Below are 19,737 nucleotides of genomic sequence, written 5' to 3'. Positions count from 1 at the left end.
CAGGAGACCTTATACAATTTGAGATATTCTCTTCTTAAAAACCTCTAGTGATGGACCCACAAAATCTGAAGGCAAACTGCTCCACTGAATAACAGAATAACAGATTTGGAAGGAACTTTTGAGGCCTTCTAGTCCAACCCCTCTGCCCAAGCAGGAGATCCTACACCATTTCAGACAAGTGGTTGTCCAGTCCCTTCTTAAAAACCTCCACAACTTCTGAAGGCAAGCAATTCCACCAATGGATTGTCCTCCCTGTTGGGAAGTTTCTCCTTAATTCCAGGTTGCTTCTCTCCTGGATCAGTTTCTCATCCGTTGCTTCTTGTCCTGGCCTCCGGAAAATAAATCGACCCCCTAATCTTTGGGGCAGCCCCTCAAATACTGCAATCCTGTTATCATGTCACCTCTAATTCTTTTTTTCTTTAGACATCCAACCCAAATCCCGCAACCGTTCTTCATATGTTTTGATCTCCAGGCCTTTAATAATCTTAGTTGCTCTTCTTTGCACTTTCTCCAAAGTCTCAACATCATTTTTGTAACGTGGTGACCAAAACTGGGTGCAGAATTCCAGGTGTGGCCTTTACTTATCCAGAGGTGCTAATACTTCCCGCGATTTTGATTCTGTGCTCTGTTTTCTTCACTGCTACAGCTGTGTCCAGTTGCTGATGTTGTCCTGAACCTTCTCAACACGATTCTTGCCACAGTCAACAGTAAGGATTTTTCCTATTTTATTTCTTTATTTTCCAGGGACCGCCTACCTGATGTTTGACCATAAAGGGAAGTAGCTTAGATGCCTCCATTGAATCTGTGATCTTCTCGGTGTGCAAAGCAGTACATGCTCTGTCATGTGCAGTCCAGTAATTGCAAAGCCTTACTGTGCCTGCACAAAAGCTCCCTTGAGCAGAGAACATCATAGAACATCAATGGAAGTGACCTTGGAACAGACAGTGACCTTCCAGACAGTTGTTGGAAGAAATATCCTTCTGGGTTCAGTTCCAAGTGGGGAAGAAAGACACTGGAAACATGGAGGCTGTTTGGAAAGATGGTTTAATGGTGGATGGGACCACAGGGCTTGGAGCACCAAAGAAGGAAGGGCTGAGATGCTGAGAGTGATGCTGGGTTTTATACCCTCTGTTGGGATTTGAATCTGAGCTTGTATTCTGATTGGTTGTCAGACTCCCATGGGGCCATGCAGGGGCAACTCTGTAGGTTGTCTTTTGAGCATCACACTTGGTTGATGGATGATGATGTAATGAAAGAGCTTTGGGCAAGTCCTATTATAGCTCTACCTGGAGTAGATCTTTGTTATGTAAAATAGACTGGCTCAGGCCAGAGTCATGGCCCATTAGCAAAGGTGGGGGGGGGAGGCTGAGTTTCTGCCTCTCTGAGTTTCTACTTTTCTTTTTAGGGAAATATCCTGTCTTTTTAGTATATCCTAAAATATTTCATTTTCCTAGGAGAGGGTTGGGTTTTAACTTCCAAGACAGTTCTAGAGGTGCAGTTGACAGACTCAATCATTCCTCTGTAAACTGTATCAGCAGCTTCCGGGGCAGTTTGAGCTTCCTGAGTTGGCACAGGAAGAGCTTTCTTTGTGGTGCTTTTTTGATGACTTTTTTTTAATTTTTATTTTATTAGACAAACAAACACAAAAACAAAATGAAACATTAAAAACATTGAACATGGTACAATCCTCCTAACCCACATAGTTGTCTTATGTTTTTGATGTTAGTTTACTTTACTTTATTGTCATTGCACCTCGTACAATGAAATTAAATACCATCTTCAGTGTACAGTATGACTATGAAAATAAACACAAACACACACCCTTTGCATTCTATGCAATTGAATTGCAAACTCCCTGATATTGCATTCATATTGCATTATACAGTAGAATTCAACAGAGCTACTGCCCTGGGATAGAAGCTGTTTTTCAGCCTATTTATCCTTGTTTTTATTATTATCCTGTACCGTCTGCCAGATGGTCATAGTTCACAAAAAATAGGATTCCCAGGATGAGATGGATCTTTGAGAATGTTTTGAACTTTCTTAAGGCAGTGGGAGCTATGAAGCTCTTCCAAAGAGGGGAGAGGGCAACCCAGGATCCTCTGGGCAATGACATTGACCCCCTGGAGTGCTGTCCTATCTGCCCCTGTGCAATTGGCAAACCCTACACAGAGGTGCAGGAAGTTAAGATACTCTCTCTGGTGCAGTGGTAGAAGGTCACCAGCAGTTTTCCATCTAGTTGTTATTTCCTGAGAAGCCTCAGTTAGTATCATCTCTGCTGGGCCCTTTTGACCAGGGCTGCAGTGTGTCCATTTTAAGTCTTGAGATATGATAGAACCTAGAAACTTAAAGGTTGGCCGTAAGTTGAGGACTAGCCGTATCCATGTGCAGCACTGACCTTCTAAAGAGACTCCCCCAAAGCTTGGCGGTTGTTTTTTCCACCCTCTCAGTCAGAGGTGGTATTCAACCGGTTCGCACCTACTCGGGTGAACCGGTAGTGGTTATTTGGCGTGGGTTGCCGAACCGGTGGCGAACCCTGGCTGGCCACGTCTCCAACCTGGTCGCCCGGTCGCTCAGTTGTGATCGGTCTCCTAGCTTTCCGTTCCCCACGTCCTCTTTCTCCCCGGGGAAAAGGAAAAAAGGCATGGACGCTGCAAATATCGCTTTCCCCATGTGAGTTAAAATGTCTGGAGTGAGAAGGAGTGCGGTCTGACAGAGAGGGTGGGGGAATCCACTCCAGCCTTGGAGAAATTTAAAGGAGCTGTTTCCAAAATGCTTGTCTGTTAAGTGCTGTGTGTGTGTGTGTGTGTGTGTGTGTGTGTGTGCGCGTGTGTGTATGAGAGAGAGAGAGAAAGAGAGAGAGAGAGAGAGAGAGAGAGAGAAAGAAAGAAAGAAAGAAAGAAAGAAAGAAAGAAAGAAAGAAAGAAAGAAAGAAAGAAGGAGGGAGAGAAAGAAAGAAAGAAAATTAGGAAGAGAGAGAGAGAGATAAAACTCTGTGCTATTATTTTTAATTGTTCCATTATTTATCGTGTGTTAATATTTTACACTGCCCCTACACACCTAGAGTGATTTTTCTGCCTTTCTTTTGCCCAGCGCTACCACATATTTTTCAGGGTTTACATGCATTCAATATCAATAGTCCAGAGCATAAAATACACATGTGTTTAACAAGAATTGAAAAGGGACCTTGGAGGTCTTCCAGTCCAACCCCCAGCTCAGGCAAGAAAACTGAGGATGCCAAACTCTGAGTAGAAATCCTGGGAAAGGTGTCAGAATAATAGTTAGAAGGGACCTTGGGATGAACCCTATACCGTTTCAGAGAAATGGCTGTCCAGTCTTTTCTCAAAAACTTCCAGTGTTGGAGCACCCAGAACTTCTGGAGACAGGCAGTTCCACTGGTTATTTGTTCTCACTGTCAAGAAGTTTCTCCTTAGTTTTAGGTTGCTTCTCTCTCTGTTCAGTTTCCATCCATCGCTTCTTGTTTGCCTTCTGCGTCTTTGGAAAATACATTGTCCCCCATTTCTTTGTGGCAGCCCCTTAAAAGCCTGTTGCCTATATCACACTCTTGAGTAAAGCAAGTGAGCCATTTCCTCTTTTCAGTGGTCCATGAAAGTACATCTATAGCAGGCGGATAATAAAGTCAGAAAAAGGTGAACAACATTTTGACAGAACTGTAGATAAGTTGAGGCTGGTGGGACAAGGAATGGCTGGGAGGGGAGGGGCCAGGTGAGGCACCCATTGATATGAGTGACATTGAGTTGGCCACGCCCACCCAGTCACATGACCACCAAGCCATGCCCGCCCAGTCACATGACCACCAAGCACACCCACCCAGTCACATGACCACCCAGCACACCCAGTCACATGACCAAGCCACGCCCGCCCAGTCACATGACCACCAAGCACACCCAGTCACATGACCAAGCCACGCCCACCCAGTCACATGACCACCAAGCCATGCCCACCCAGTCACATGACCACCAAGCACACCCACCAAATAAGCCACGTCCACAGAACCGGTAGTAAAAAAATTTGAATTCCACCACTGCTCTCAGTTCCTTTTTTGTTTGCTTCACCCCTGACAGGTGTGTGTCCGTTTGGCCTTCTTGGAAATCTGCATTACACGCTGGCTGGCTTGCCGCTGTTCAAAGATCAACACATCGTTCTGAATCTAAACGTAAGGCCTGTTTCCCACTTAAAGACCTCCGCTTCTTCTTCCCTTCGTGGCTTCCTCCGATTGCGATCCTGGACCGATGGCGATCGGGGCCCCCAATAAGTTCAAATGAATTCATTAATTTGCAAAACCTTCTATGCCCAGGAACCTTCGCAATGAATGGTTGGCCTTCACTCAGAATTAGATAAGGAGGGTTGGATTTAGATTGCTTGTGATTATGGGAGGGATTCTAGGCTGGTGTCTCTTTTGATGCCACCTGCAGTTCCTGCCACTCCTTCTCCGACAGTTTTCCTCACCGTCTCCTTTACACCCTGAGAAACTAGGGGGAGTTTCCTGAGCCTCTTTTCCAGGGGTGGGATTTAGACAGTTCAGGCTGGTTCAGGCGAACCGGGTGTTAAATTTACACCCGATTCGTCGAACCGTAGTTGAACTGAAACGGGCCTGTTTCCAGCTTCTGAGGGGCCTCCTGAGCCCAGGTGAGGCCATTTTGGCCCTTCCAGAGTCCCCAGGGAAGCCACTGGCCTCTGGGGAAGGTGCAAAATGGCCGCCTCGGAAGCTCCGGTAGGCCACACCCACCCAGGAACCGGGCAGAGAAGCAGTCGTTGGGATTTTTGAATCTCACCTCTGCTCTTTCCCTCCTCCACCCATCATGCATCTATGGGCCGCGCAGTCTCTTACCTGACGTTCGGTTTTGTGCCTCTGCAATAAATTCTCTCTTGACCTTTCATCCTTTTCCAGCTTATGATGACTGACCGCAACGGCCAATCTGTGGATTTTCCTAGAGCCCAAAACACCTCTTTGCCTCTGCTTCCCGCAATGGACGGTACTTCTCAGCTGATGCTTCCCCGTGACCTCCTTTCCTCGTTGCTCCAGATGCTCGTATGGAAGGGAGCATTCGACGCGGACCTCACTGGCCTGGCGGTGAGCCATCTTGACAAGAGGCGAATCTTCCAGACATTTCCGGCCCCTATTTGTGGACCATAGATATATGAGCAGAATGGTAGCTGGTGGGGAAGACTCTCCCCTCCAGCTCGGAAGGTTGAGAGTTCAGTGCTCTATCGGGGTAGACAGAGAACATATCTGCTGTGAATTCCGTGTAGGCATCAGGAAGGGAATCCAGCCAGTAAAGGCTCAGCTCCATCAAGTTGCCCCAACTCTACCCCAAATCGAGCAGGGGTCCTCAAACTTGGCCACTTTAAGACTTGTGGACTTCAACTCCCAGAATTCTCCAGCCAGCTGGAATCCTGGGAGTTGAAATCCACGAGTCTTAAAGTTAACCAATTTGGAGACCTCTGGATTACAGGGTAATAAAAAGGGGAATGTATTTGTGGGGCAGAGATCTTTGGGTTATTCTATGTTGTCAGCTCCTTCGCTTTCACCAAGGAAAAATCCTCGGAAACATCTCAGTTGTATCCTTGGCTTTTTTCTCTAGTCTTTAGATAACTTCCTTTTTAAATTATTTGTTTTCTCACTGGGGATCACAGAGGGAAGGGAACGTACCTTCAGCTGAATGTCCAGATGGGTCATTCGTAGTTCTACCTATCAAAAGACATTGTGCAGCTTTTCCAACTTTTAGAATAGAATAGAGCTGGAAGGAACCTTGGAGGTCTTCTAGTCCAGCCCCCTGCTCAGGAGACGCTTTACTATGCCAGGCAACTGGCTGGCCAGTCTCTTCTTAAAATCCTCCACTGATGAAGCACCTACAACTTCTGGTGGCCAGCAGTTCCACTGGTTAATTGTTCTCATTGTTAGGAAATTCCTCCTTCATTCCAGGTTGCTTCTCTCCTTGGTTAGTTTCCATCTATTGCTTCTTGTCCTGCCTTCTGGGGCTTTGGATAATAGGTTGAGCCCCTTCTTCTTTGGGGCAGCCCCTCAAATATTGGAAGACGGCTCAAGACATGGAGATCAGGTTACTTTAGAACAAGTATCCAAGGAAGAAGCACAGAAGGATCCAATCTGATCATTTGGAGGGGTTATGGTCTGCCAGATAGACCCTTAAAAGACAGACCCCAAATCTCTTTCCTTCTGCTGGCCTATCTTGGAGGCAGCTTGATGGTAAAAATAGCCACGAGGTTCTTGCCCTTCCTTCCTTCCTTCCTTCCTTCCTTCCTTCCTTCCTTCCTTCCTTCCTTCTCATTACCCCTTCCTTCTCATTCTTCCTTCCTTCTTTTCGTTACTCCTTCCTTCCTTCCTTCTTCTCATTACTCCTTCCTTCCTTCCTTCCTTCCTTCCTTCCTTCTCATTACTCCTTCCTTCTCATTCTTCCTTCCTTCTTTCTGTTACTCCTTCCTTCCTTCCTTCCTTCCTTCCTTCCTTCCTTCCTTCTTCTCATTACTCCTTCCTTCCTTCCTTCCTTCCTTCCTTCCTTCCTTCCTTCCTTCCTTCTCATTACTCCTTCCTTCTCATTCTTCCTTCCTTCTTTTCGTTACTCCTTCCTTCCTTCCTTCCTTCCTTCCTTCCTTCCTTCCTTCCTTCCCCCCCCTCCCCCTCTCTCTTTCCTTCCTTCCTTCCTTCTTCTCATTACTCCTTCCTTCCTTTCTTCCTCCCTCCCTCCCCCTCTCTCTTTCCTTCCTTCCTTCCTTCCTTCCTTCCTTCCTTCCTTCCTTCCTTCCTTCCTTCCTTCCCTCCCTCCCCTCTCTTTCCTTCCTTCCTTCCTCCTTCCTTCCTTCCTTCTTCTCATTACTCCTTCCTTCCTTTCTTCCTCCCTCCCTCCCCTTCCTTCCTTCCTTCCTTCCCCCTCCCTCCCCTCTCTCTTCTTTCTTTCCTTCCTTCCTTCCTTCCTTCCTTCCTTCCTTCCTTCCTTCCTTCCTTCCTTCCTTCCTTCCTTCCTTCCTTCCCTCCCTCCCTCCCTCCCTTCCTCCCTTCCTTCCTTCCTTCCTTCTTCTCATTACTCCTTCCTTCCTTCCTTCCTTCTCATTACCCCTTCCTTCTCATTCTTCCTTCCTTCTTTTCGTTACTCCTTCCTTCCTTCCTTCCTTCCTTCCTTCCTTCCTTCCTTCCTTCCTTCCTTCCTTCCTTCCTTCCCTCCCTCCCTCCCTCCCTCCCTCCTTCCTTCCTTCCTTCCTTCCTTCCTTCCTCCTCCCTCCCTCCCTCCCCCCTCTCTCTTTTTCTGGAGGCAGGCTGTTCCACTGGTTAACTGTCCTCACTGTTAGGAAGTTTCTCCTTAATTGCAGGATTAGTTTCCACCCATTGTTTCTTGTCCTGCCTTCAGGGGCTTTGGAAAATAAGTTCCTCTTTGTGGCAGCTCCTCAAATACTGGAATACTGATATCATGTCAGCCCTAATTCTTCTTTTCTCTAGAGTAGCCATACCAAAATCCTGCAGCCATTCTTCATATGTTTTAGTCTCCAGGCCTTTGATCCTCTTAGTTTCTCTGAACTTTTCTCAAAGTCTCAACATCTTTTTTTTGTAAGGCGGTGACCAAAACTGGTTGCAATATTCCTAGTGTGGCTTTACTAAGGCTTTACAAAGCAGTACTAACACTTCATGTGAACTTGATCCTATATGCCTGTTTCATGCCTCTGTTTTCTTGCTTAACGTGTAAATTTTTTTTTTTTTCTGAGTGAAAATGATTCCTCTTTTGGGTCGGTGGTCAGAAGCCCGTACAATCCAAAGGAATCACCACATCAGCTAGAAAAAAACTTGGGTCAACTGCAAATAAGACCCTTAAGGAATTGTGCTGTCTGACTTAACCTGCGTCGTCGTTGTTTCTTCTAGCTTCGTGGATCTGTTCCGATGACAACAATGGCTCTTCAGACTGCGCTACCGGAGGTAAAATCTTTCTACAAGAGATCTCATGGTCATAATTGGCTTTTTGCTCTGGGTTAAGATCAGGTGACTGGCACCAGAAGTTTAACTTGGTGCTAGGTTTTTCTACCTGGAGTGCTTGACTTACGGCTACAAGTGAGCCCAAATTTTCTGTTGCTAAGCGAGACAGTGGTTAAACGAGTTTAAGCGTTATTTGATGACCTTTCTCGCCCCAGTTGTCAAGTGAATCACTGCACGTGTTAAGTCAGTCATACCACGGGTGGGATTCAAACATCCCAGTAACCGGTTGTCTGTCTGGTTGCTGGCTGGGTGTGGCCGTGGTGGGCGTGGCCTATTGGAAGTTTTGGGAGGGCTGTTTTCGCCTTTCCCAGAATCCAGAGGCTTCCCTCAGGCCTCTGGGAGGGTGAAAATGGCCTCCCCCGGGCTCTGGAGGCCCTCCGGAAGCTGGAAACAGGCCCGTTTCCGGACTTCTGGAACTTCCGATTCGGCTGTTTTTTGCCTTCCCCAGAATCCGGAGGCTTCCCTCAGGCCTCTGGGAGGGTGAAAATGGCCTCTCCCGGGCTCTGGAGGCCCTCCGGAAGCTGGAAACAGGCCCGTTTCTGAATTTTTGGAACTTCCGGTTCCAAAAAACTTTTAGTTTTTTTTTTTTTTGCTCTCCAGGGCCTCTGTGCAGATCCTGCACTTATCTGCATCTAAAATGGGCCGCGTGGGGACTCCTGGGAGGGGCGGGATGAGGTGGGCGGGGCCGGTCGGTTGGTTCAACTACGAACCAACCATGTCAATTTAACATCCGGTTCGCCCAAACCGGTCTGAACCGGCAGAATCCCACCTGTGAGTAATACGGTTTTTTAAGTGAATCTGGCATCCCCGTTGACTTTGCTCATCTGAAGGTCCCCAAAAAGGGATCGCATAACTATGGGACACTGTGACCGTCATAAATATGGAATCCGTTGCCAAGTGTCTGAATTTTGATCACAGGATCATGGAGACTCTGCAAGGATCATATGTGAAAAAATGTCAAAAGTCACTTTTTGTAGCTGCTGCTGTAGCTTCACACAGTCACTAAGTGAATGGTTGTTAAGTTGAGCACTACCTGTATTGCTTTTCATGTGGTTTGGTTTACAGTTATGGTTTTAATGCTTTTTAAACTTTTTGTTGGGAGCTGGTTAGAGTTGGTTAGAAAATGGGCATCTATGTTAATGTTTTAAATAGCAGTGGGATCCTACCTGGTTTAATGATCGCACACACGTGCGCACGCACCTTACACACACACACACGCACACACAGAGCTTTCCAAACATCAGCTGAGAGGATAAAGAAGATGAAAGCTTAGGGCAAGTGGAAGGGCGGATCCTGTGCTTTTCTCTTTTTTCAGCTGATCGTTGGGGGCTTTTTTTTTTTTACTACCGGTTTGACTAAACCAGTCCAAACCGGTAGCATACCACCACTGGTTTTAAATAAATCAATAAATAATGACCAAGGAACGTCTATGGAGATTCTCCATCATCCAGGTCATGGTGGTCTCTAAAAGTGCTTTCTCCAAAAGGCACCTGGACTTTCTTTGTTTTTATTCTGAAAATGTTTCTCTTCTCATCCAAGAACTGAGGAAGCTTCTTGGATAAAGGAAAAAAGTGCTCAAGGGGGGAATAAAAACCAAAAAAGTCCAGCTGCCTTTTGGGAAAATAAAAACCATCTTTGAGATAATGGCCATCTTTGAGATTTCTGCCCCTCCTGCTATGTCCTTACTAGGGGTGGGATTCTACCAGTTTGGGCAAACTGGTAGCTCCGAGGATTAGCTGGGAGAGAACCGGTTTGGTTTGCTGGAACGATCAGTTGTTGGGCCCACCTGCCCACCCAGGCTCTGTATTGTATTGTATTGTATTGTATTGTATTGTATTGTATTGTATTGTATTGTATTGTATTGTACTGTACTGTACTGTACTGTACCGTACCGTACCGTACCGTACCGTACCGTACCGTACTGTATTGTATTATATTGTATTGTATTGTATTGTATTGTATCCTGTTTTTCAAGCTTAGCTGGTCTCTGTTTAACACACAGGGATTGCGGCAAATGCTCTGAGCATGTGCAAAGTCCATGTTTGGAGCACTTGCATGGACAAAGCGCGTGCTCACCCAACCGGTTGTTACACCGGTTGAATCCCATGCCTGGTCTTAACGATTCCTTTTGTCTGATTGTCCACAGTTGTCTCAGCTTGGGGGAGAAGACCTGCCCTTGGTGGTCAAGATTCGAGTCCGTGGCCTTCCGGAGGTGTCTTTGCAAAATGGGAAGGCCATGATCCAGCTGGGTGCTGACCTCCAAGTGCTCTCCCGTTCCAACTCTAGCCTCACCCCGCTCTTTACCGTAAACACGGTGAGTAAGAAGAGAAGGACCAGGTGCCTGACGCTAATTCAATCGGAATAGAGCTAGTCCAATCCCCCTGCTGAAGTAGGAGATCCTATACTATTTCAATCAAGTGGCTGTCCAGTCTCTTCTTAAAAACCTCCCGTGATGGAGCACCTGCAACTTCTAGTGGCAAGCAGTTCCCCTGGTTTATTGTCCTCCCTGTTAGGAAGTTTCTCCTTAATTCCAGGTTGCTTCTCTCCTTGATGAGTTTCCATCCGTTGATACCTACCAGATCTTTGCAATAGGAAGGCTAACGTAATTTACATAGCACACAGGAGGGTTTTGGAATCTTCTGCAATATTTAATACGGGATCACGCTGGGTAGATCCGTTGGGTGAGCCTTGACTTGGAAGATGAATTTTCAAGGCTCAACTTCTGGTCCCTTGGGGTCTCCTGTTTCTAATCTCTCAACTTCCTCGTCCCTAATTACTACCAGCTTTAGTTCTGTTTATCCCTGATAAGAGTAGCTGGTGCAGCCAGTGGCGGCTTCTTTGCGGCTTCTAAACCCTGCCACCTGCCACCAGAAGTGCGTCTTCTGCTCCTTGGCAGGATCTCTCCAAGCACAATGGGGCTTTCACAGACCGCCAGAAGGTCAGGCCTCGCTCAGGTATTCCGTCTTCCAGAGAGACCGTTCATTGGAGCAGTAAAGATGTGGTTTTTTTCTATTCCTTGGATGGCTTTCTGGTCTCTGAGTAGCTGACTGGTTGGGGAGTTAGTGGGTTGGGTAGGCACTAAATAAGTAGACATTGGAAGGGACCACCAAGTACAAATGGGTACTCTGAATAAGGACACGGGATCTACAAAAGGCAGACGGTGGCCGTGGTAAGTTGTAGGGACAAGGAAGGTGTAAGGAAGAGAGACAGGTTAGTCTACTGGTGAAGGCACCAAGCTAGAAAGAAGGAGACTGTGAGTTCTAGTCCTGCCTTAGACATGAAAGCCAGTAGGTGAGTTTGGATCAATCACCAGGAGACGGTGAGTTCTAGTCCTAGCTTAGGCACAAAACCCAGCTAGGTGACTTTGGTCCAGTCACCAAGAGACAGTGAGTTGTTCTAGTTCTGCCTTAGGCACAAAAGTCAGCTGGGTTTTTATTCTTAGCACGATCTTGTCAATGACGAATTAAACATTCAGGAGGCATGGCTTTTACATTGTAATGAGTTTACAATTGATTAAACATCAGCGTCCTTGTCTCTAGCAAGTCTGAACTGGGTCTTATCAGAATTTCACTTTCTTGAATGTTGCTCCAAAGATACTAGAAACATTAATCAAACATGCTCCTTGTGACTAAACACGTTACTCAAAGAGGCCCCTTTCTTCTTCTCCAGTCAAAAGCTGGAGCTAATAATATAGCCATCCGGAGTAAGAGCTACTATCAGCCTTACCCTCTATGATGTTAGTTACTACTAGTAATGGTGTTATGATTGCAGAATATCAGCCTGAGTGGAAGCTTCAGCGTTACACGAACCAAGCTGGTCATCTCCCTGGCTTTAGAAAGGTAAGCAAACACCAAATCACCCATGGAATTGTGACTTTTGGACTAACAGGATCTCTTATTTACAGATGTGCCTTACTCATTTGAATGATGATGTGTCCTTCGTCCCAATTCAGAACAACAGAAGTTGGAAGGGACCTTGGAGGTCATCTAGTCCAGGAGTCGCCAACCTTTTGGACCTCAGGGACCACCAAACTCATAATTTTAGATCCCAGGGACCACTAACTGGTTCTGTGGGTGTGGCCTAATTTGTGGGTGTGGCTTGGTGGTCATGTGACTGGCTGGGCATGGCTTGTGTGTAAATATTATATGTATGTAAATATTGAATTTTTGTATTAAAAAAAGAGCAACTTTTACCCAAGATCAGGCAAAGCAGGCAGGCAGATTGAGTTGCTCACAGAATCACAGATTCATTCAGAGATCCACCTATCTGCCATCGGCTAGCTCAGTCTGTCACATAAAATTTGCTTGCAAGCAAACTCACAAAATTAACTCACAACACACCATGCATGTAAATATTGATTTTTTTATTTTAAAAAAGAGCAACTTTTACCAAAATCAGGCAAAGCAGGCAGGCAGATTGAGTTGCTCACAGAATCACAGATTCATTCAGAGATCTATCTATCTGCCATTGGCTAGCTCAGCCTGTCACATAAAATTTGCTTGCAAATAAACTCACAAAATTAAATAAAAATAAGGACTAGGGTGTCAGATCCACCCCCATTAAATCATAAATCTCTAGCCGCGTCTCTCAGAGTAAAAAAAAAAATGATTTATTAGGAGTGACCATGTCGGCATTACCTGGGTGCAGCCGACATTAAGATACATCATTCATTTCCCCATGGACCCTGGTCTTCCCCCCACCCCCTGGATGTATATTCTCCAATGGGACACGTCCATAGCCAAGAGTCATCAAGCATGCTGCTCTCCAGTAATAATCTTGTGTGCCAACAGCTTCGGCTGCCTAGCAATTATCTGAAACATTTGAGGAATGCACTGTTTCCCCCCAACTCCCTTTCTGCTGACAACTAAAAAGACCAAAGAAGTATGTTTTAGTTGACATAGGGAGGACATGATAGCATCTTCCAATATTTGAGTGGCTGCCACAAAGAAGAGAGGGTGGTTTCAACCTGTTTTCCAAAGAAGGCCTGGCGTCCACAAGTTTTAAATTTGCCAAGTTTGGAGATCCCTGACCTGGATACAGAAGGCAGCAGAGGCCTGAAATGTGCTGTCCGGGTTCTTCTGACCCCCACGATGATCCTGTGTGGCTTGTTCAGACATATCAGGCGTTTCTACAAATGTCTTCATTTTCATATTTCTTTTCACAGCGTCTCGCTCCGTGTCGCCGACGTGGGCTCCTTTGATGTAAGTCTATCTCTCGTAATGCATTTGCAACACACGTGGAAGATATAATATCATTGATCAGGTGAATTAGAAGTGCTTGGGTGCAGGAGTGGGATTCAGAAATCGCGGTTCTCTGTGAGGTTGCAGGGTGAGGGTGGCCATGGTGGGTGTGGAACTTCCAGAAGGGGCATGTTTCATCTTCCCCAGAGTCCTGAGGCTTCCCTCAGGACTCTGGGAGGGCGAAGACGGCCATCCCAGGGCTCCAAAGAAACAGATGTAAATTGAACATCCGGATCGCTCAAACCGGCCTGAACCAGCTGAATCTCACCCCTGCTTGGGTGGATGCTTCGGGCTCTTATTAGAGAGAGAGAGAGAGTTCAAGTCCCTTCTTAAGCATGAAAGCCAGTTGGTGTGACTTTGGGCCAACCAGGAGGTGGTGAGTTCTAGTCCTCCCTTAGGCATGAAAGCCAGCTGGGTGTCTTTGAGCCAGTCCCTTCCTCTCATCCCAATCCACCTCACAGGGTCATTGTTGTAGGGAAAATAGGCAGAAGGAGGTGTGTCAGATATGTTTGCTGCCTGGAGTTATCTATAAAGTAATAAAGACAGCATATAAAATAAACAAGTTGCTTTTTTCGGTGCTGCAGTGACTTTGAACACTCACTAATTGAATGGTCGTAAGTCAAGGACTGAATAAATAATGCTGCCTTTCAGGAAATCAGACCGTTTCATTAGCTACTTATGACTTTCCAGGATCTGCAGAGATGGGGTAGTTCTCTATGGGGGTTTTATTTTATTTTATTATTTTATTTTATTATCTTATTTTTAAACTTTTCTAGTCTAATTTTTTAAATTTTATTTTCTATTCTATTATTTGTATTCTATTGTATTGTATTGTTTTATTTTATGTTTTATTCTATTCTATTATTTTTTATTCTATTCTATGTATTTTCTTTTACTTTTATTCTATTCTGTTATTTTATTTTACTATTTTATTTTATTTTATTTCATTTTCATTGTATTCTATTTTTTCTATTTTATTATCTTATTTTATTATTCTATTCTATTTTCTATTCTGTATTCTATTCTATTTTTTTCTATTTTATTATCTTATTTTATTATTCTATTCTGTTTTCTATTCTGTATTCTATTCTATAATTTTATGTTATATTTCATTGTATGTGTCCACGTATTAAATGTATATGCTGTCCATCTTACCACAGGGTAACTCTGGGCCACTTGCAATATTAAAAAGATAAAACTATGCAAATAAAATACTACAGAAATACAATACACCACCCTAGCTAGGAGAGGTGGAATCGTGCTGGAGGTCAGCAGTTGAACATTTGAAATGCAGGAAATGTGCTACTAATTGCAAAACCATTTTGCAAAGGAGAAGGAGAATTCTTTCTCACGTCTTTTTGGTTTTTGGTTTTGCAGGAAAACGCCCTTAAGAACTGGATCACAAACATCCTTCAGATCGGATACCTGCCTCTGATTAACGGTAGGACTTCCAGGTTTCCGTTATTGTCGTTGCTGTTATTGTTGTTGTTAGTTGCAAACTCATGTCCAACCCATCACAGCCCCGTGGACAACCTTCCTCCAGGTCTTCCTGTCCTCTGTCATCCTCCGGAGTCCATTTAATCTGATGCTAACTGCTTCAAAGACTCCATCCAGCCCCCTCCTCCTCTGTCATCCCCTTCTTCTTCTTTTTCCCTCCATCGTTCCCAGCATTCAGCTCTTCTTCTCCAGGGAGTCCTTCCTTCCTTCCTTCTCATGAGGTGGCCGAAGTCTTTGAGTTTCCTCTTCAGGATCTGGCCTTCTAAAGATCAGGTCTGATCTCCTCTAGGACCAACCAATGGTTGGGCGGCCTTGTAGTCCAAGGAACTCACCGGAGTCTTCTCCAGAGTTCAAAGGCCTCCATTCTTTGGCGCTCAGCCTTTCTCATGGTCCAACTTTCACAGCCATGCATAAAACCATAGCCTTGACTCTACACCAGGCTTGTCCAACTCGCGCCCATGGGCCGATAGCGCCCAGGTCGCCTCATAATGCGACCCAGTGCCCACCCCAACCATAGCGCCACAGCCAGCGAGAAGGAGGAGGAGAGGCAGGCGCGAGGCGGGGCGAGGCGAGCGCCAGGCCAAGCAGCAAGAGAAAAGGCGGGCGCCGTCAGAGCGCCACCTCCTGCTGTTACCGCCGCCGCTTCTGCCCCTTCCAGCGTTCTGCCCCTGCCACCGCTTCTGCCCCTCCACCACCCCCCGCCGCTTCTGCCCCGCCACCACCCCCACCACTTCTGCCCCCACCGCCACCCCCGCCGCTCTGCCCCGCCACCACCCCCGCCACTTCTGCCCTGCCGCCACCCCCCGCCACTTCTGCCCCCACCGCCACCCCCGCCGCTTCTGCCCTGCCACTGCTGCTGCTTCTGCCCCCATCACTGCACTGCCCCGCCACTTCTTCTCCCGCCGCCATCTCCGCTTCTGCTCTCCGCCACCACCGCTTCTTCTCCCGCGCGGGGAAGAAGTGACGCGGTGGCGGGCAGCAGCAGCGGGTCAGAAGCAGCAGTGGTGGCGGGGAAGAAGCGGCGGCGGGCGGGGTGGTGGCGGGGCAGCAGCAGCGGGGCAGAAGCAGCAGGTGGTGAGGGGAAGAAGCGGCGGGGCAGAAGCGGTGGCGGGGCAGCGGCAGGGGCAGAAGCAGCAGCGGTGGCGGGGAAGAAGCGGCGGGGCAGAAGCCTTCCCCGCCGCTGCTGCTGCAGCTTCTGCCTTCCAGTCCTGCCTCATCTAGCCGGGCTATTTGCAGGAGGAGAGGTAGACGTGAGGCAGGCGAGCTTTTCTCCCCACCTCCCTCCCCCCCGCAAAATTTGGCCGGAAAATAAACTGTTATAAAAAACTGTGATAAAAAAATAATTTTTAATAAATAATTAATAATAAATAATAAAAACATCTCACTAACTTCATTTCCAAATAAATTTAATATGTTAACTATGTTTTCTATGTTTTTTTGGGATGATCGGGTATTGTTACTGTTATTTTATTTTATGTATGCGGCCCAAACCAAATTTTCATCTTCTAATGTGGCCCAGGGAAGGTGAAAGGTTGGACACCCCTGCTCTACACCTTTTTGTTGGCAGGGGGATGTCTCTGCTTTTGAGTAGGGTGCCTAGATTTGCCATAGCTTTCTTCCCTAGGAAGAAATTATTAACAATTATCAACATCTCTGGGCATCAGTTCTGGGAGTTATCGCTCTAATGTAATGTCCTAGCCTTGAGATATCTCAACACATCAACGCCATTTTAACGTTGACAAGGGAGAAGGTCGGGGAAAACGGCTTTATCTAGTTTTGCATCCGATTTGTCCGGAGGATACATTTGAACAAAGATGTCTGGGTACCTAAATGCTTCCTTGGTCCAACTTTCACAGCCCTACATTGCAACTGGGAAAACCACAGCCTTGACTAGACACACATTCGTTGGCAGGGGGGTGTCTCTGCTTTTTAGGATGCTGTCTAGCTTTGCCGTAGGTTTCCTCGCCAGAACATGCCTCTTTTAATTACTTGGCTGCAGTCCCCATCGGCAGTGACCTTGGAGCCCAGGAAAATAAAATCTGTCACTTACCCCCATTTCTTTCCCATCTACTTGCCAGGAATTGAGAGGATCTTAGTGTCGTAAAAACAATTCAATAAAAGGGGTACACAGACAGACCGCAGGCAATCAATCCTACTTTGAGATCAGAGGTTTGTTTCATGAGCAATTTGGAACATGAACAGCCATCATAACATAACAACATTTCAGTAAAGTAATACCTACAAACAACCCATTGCAATAAAGTCCACTGACCTGGCCAAGTCAAGTAAGGAGTAGCCATGGCTAGTGGCCATGATCTGAGATAAAACCCCTTCTTATATACTCTTTTTCTCTCATCTCTTCTGTTCCTCTGAAAAACTTAGTCATTTCACTGTGCCATCCTGTTGTTTGGCACTTATCTGAAAAACTCTTTGTCATCTGCCCTTTTGGGTTCCGTATTCTCGTAATGTCCCAGATAGTTATGTCCAAAATAGCCCCCAAACTGATTCATTTGCAACTATTAAGTTTTACACAATGCAGATTACAAACTTTCCTTTTAGTTTGTGTCTTTTATCAAGCTGGCACTTTAATATACTGTCATATAAGAAGCGGTACAAGCCAGGTGTCAGGGCTAGGAAGCACAGGCACAGGTAAGGGTTTTCTCTCAAATTAGTTTTCTTAATGTTGAGTTTCAAGCCAACTTGTTCACTCTCCTCCTTTGTCGGCACCAAGAGGCTCTTTCGTTCCTCTTCACTTTCTGCCATTAGAGTGGCATCATCTGCACACTTGGGGTTGTGGATATTTCTTCCAGCAATCGCAATCACAAGGGAGTGAGCCACGAAGGGAGCCTGTTGTTGTAGACAATTGCATTGTGACAAACTTTGTGTTGTGAGCAGGGTCTTGGCCAGGGAAGGGAGGGGCCATATACGTGATGCACTTTATACAGCAGTGTCATTGTGCAAATGACACACATTAAGTGATTTGCAAAAAAATAATAATAATACAGTAAGTGGAGCACCATCGCTTTGAACCAAACACCTAGGATTTGGGACCTAATTGTGTGGTTTTGTTGCTTTTGTTTAGTTGGCCTGAATATTGGAATCCCGCTGCCGAATATTTTCAACCTGAACTTTGCCAACGGTGTGGTTAAAACCCTGGATGTAAGAGCCTGACTGTTTATTTCCTAAAGAAAAGATTCCTCCAAAGATGCTGGCCATTGTCTTCAAGAAATGAGTCAGAAGTTGCTGAGAACTTCTAAGGAAGAAATGCCGGTGTTTCGTACCTCCACATCCAAAAGGAAACTTAGCTTCGCTTTACAAAGTCCAGGATTTAAATGTTGGAAGGAAGGGAGGGAGGGACGATGGAGGGAAGGGGAGGAGAAGGAAAGAAGATGGATGGATGGATGGCAGGAAGGAAGAGGGTAGGAAGAAAGGAAGATGGATGGTAAAAGGAAGGAAGGAGGGAAGGAAAGAAGGAAGGAAGGAAGGGAGGAAGGAAGGAAGGAAGGAAGGAAGGAAGGAAGGAAGGAAGGAAGGAAGATGGATGGCAGAAGGAAAGAGGGAAGGAGGAAGATGGATGATGAAAGGAAAGAAGGAAGGAAGATGGAGAGAGGGAGAAAGGCAGGAAGGAAGATGGATGATGAAAGGAAAAAAGGAAGGAAGGTGGAGGAAGGAAGGAAGGAAGATGGATGGTAGATGGAAGGAAGGAAGATGGATGATGAAAGGAAAGAAGGAAGGAAGAGGGAGAGAGGGAGAAAGGAAGGAAGATAGATGGTGAAAGGAAAGGAAGGAAGATGGAGGGCAGAAGGAAGGAGGGAAGGAAGGAAGATGGATGGAAGGTGAAAGGAAGGAAGGAAGATGGATGGTAGATGGAAGGAAGGAAGATGGATGATGAAAGGAAAGAAGGAAGGAAGATGGAGAGAGGGAAAAAGGAAGGAAGATAAATGGTGAAAGGAAAGGAAGGAAGATGGATGAAGGGAGGGAGGAAGGAAGATGGATGAAAGGAAAGAAGGAAGGAAGAGGAAGGAATGAAGGAAGAAAAGAAAGAAAGAAAGAAAGAAAGGAAGGAAGGAAGGAAGGAAGGAAGAAAGAAAGAAAGAAAGAAAGAAAGAAAGGAAGGAAGGAAGGAAGGAAGGAAGGAAGGAAGAAAGAAAGAAAGAAAGAAAGAAAGAAAGAAAGAAAGAAAGAAAGAAAGAGCATTATTTGACTCAGATCAAGGCCCATGCTAGACCACCCTTCACCCCGTGGTCAATCTAATATTCTAGAATGAAGTCATGGATGTAGACAATAGGATTCCTCCCTACTTGAAGTCCTGGAGTTCATATTAATCCCATGACAGCTGCCCACATAGCTAGAAGCCGCTGCCCTCCCTGAATCCGTACTTTAGATCTCTTTGACCGCTTCTGAGTTGACCGCCTCTTTTCTGCTTTCCAGGAGACGCTGGTGATCAATAAGACCCTTAAATAAGACCCCGAAGGAAGAAGACACTAAGTCAGAAGAACGAGCTCGCTTCCCTCAACTTCCTGTCTATTCTCAAAGCAAGGGAATCTCAACCTATCCTAATTTCTCCCTCAGTTGCTTCAGCCCAATTCAGATTCCACTTTCATTGGTCTGCCATGGACAACCGTACGGCTAAAATTGTAGAGATCTACTGTCCTTTCTGAGAATTAATGATTTGCTTGCCCAATAAAGGTATTTACAATGTGGAAGGATGTCTGTGGTTTTCTGTCTCATACCAAGTACTTTAAATAGGGGACTGGAAGATCAAATATATGATGAATGGTTGCAGGAACTGGGCCCGGCTAGTCTAGGGAAGAGAAGGACCAGGGGAGACAGGAGAGCATCTTCCAATAGTTGAGGGGCTGCCCCAGAGAGGAGGAAGGGGGTCAAGCTATTCTCCAAAGCACCTTTGAAGGCCAGACAAGGAACAATGGATGGAAACCGAACAAGGAGAGATTCAACCTGGAAATAAGGAGGAATTTCTTGACAGGGAGAACAACC

General features: G+C 46.0%; 1 protein-coding gene across 1 annotated transcript in view; it reads left to right on the top strand.

Moving 5' to 3' along the window:
- LOC113450968 (BPI fold-containing family B member 3-like) overlaps positions 1–19,278 on the top strand; it is a 28,230-nt gene extending 8,952 nt beyond the window's left edge. Inside the window, exons 6-15 of the mRNA XM_087931947.1 lie at positions 647–707; positions 4,086–4,177; positions 4,913–5,095; positions 7,892–7,945; positions 10,149–10,316; positions 11,774–11,841; positions 13,167–13,203; positions 14,620–14,683; positions 17,822–17,898; positions 19,171–19,278. Of these exons, the coding sequence (XP_087788073.1) occupies positions 647–707; positions 4,086–4,177; positions 4,913–5,095; positions 7,892–7,945; positions 10,149–10,316; positions 11,774–11,841; positions 13,167–13,203; positions 14,620–14,683; positions 17,822–17,898; positions 19,171–19,203 (837 nt within the window). The 3' untranslated portion in view covers positions 19,204–19,278. The remainder of the gene's footprint in view (positions 1–646; positions 708–4,085; positions 4,178–4,912; positions 5,096–7,891; positions 7,946–10,148; positions 10,317–11,773; positions 11,842–13,166; positions 13,204–14,619; positions 14,684–17,821; positions 17,899–19,170) is intronic.
- Positions 19,279–19,737: the final 459 nt, after the last annotated feature.

The sequence above is a fragment of the Pseudonaja textilis genome, chromosome 3 (assembly GCF_049901715.1).
Source record: "Pseudonaja textilis isolate UNSWEBS1 chromosome 3, rPseTex1.2, whole genome shotgun sequence".
NCBI lineage: Eukaryota > Metazoa > Chordata > Lepidosauria > Squamata > Elapidae > Pseudonaja > Pseudonaja textilis.
The sequence above is the reverse complement of the archived record's forward strand: the minus strand, read 5'-3'. Positions and strand labels throughout refer to the sequence as shown.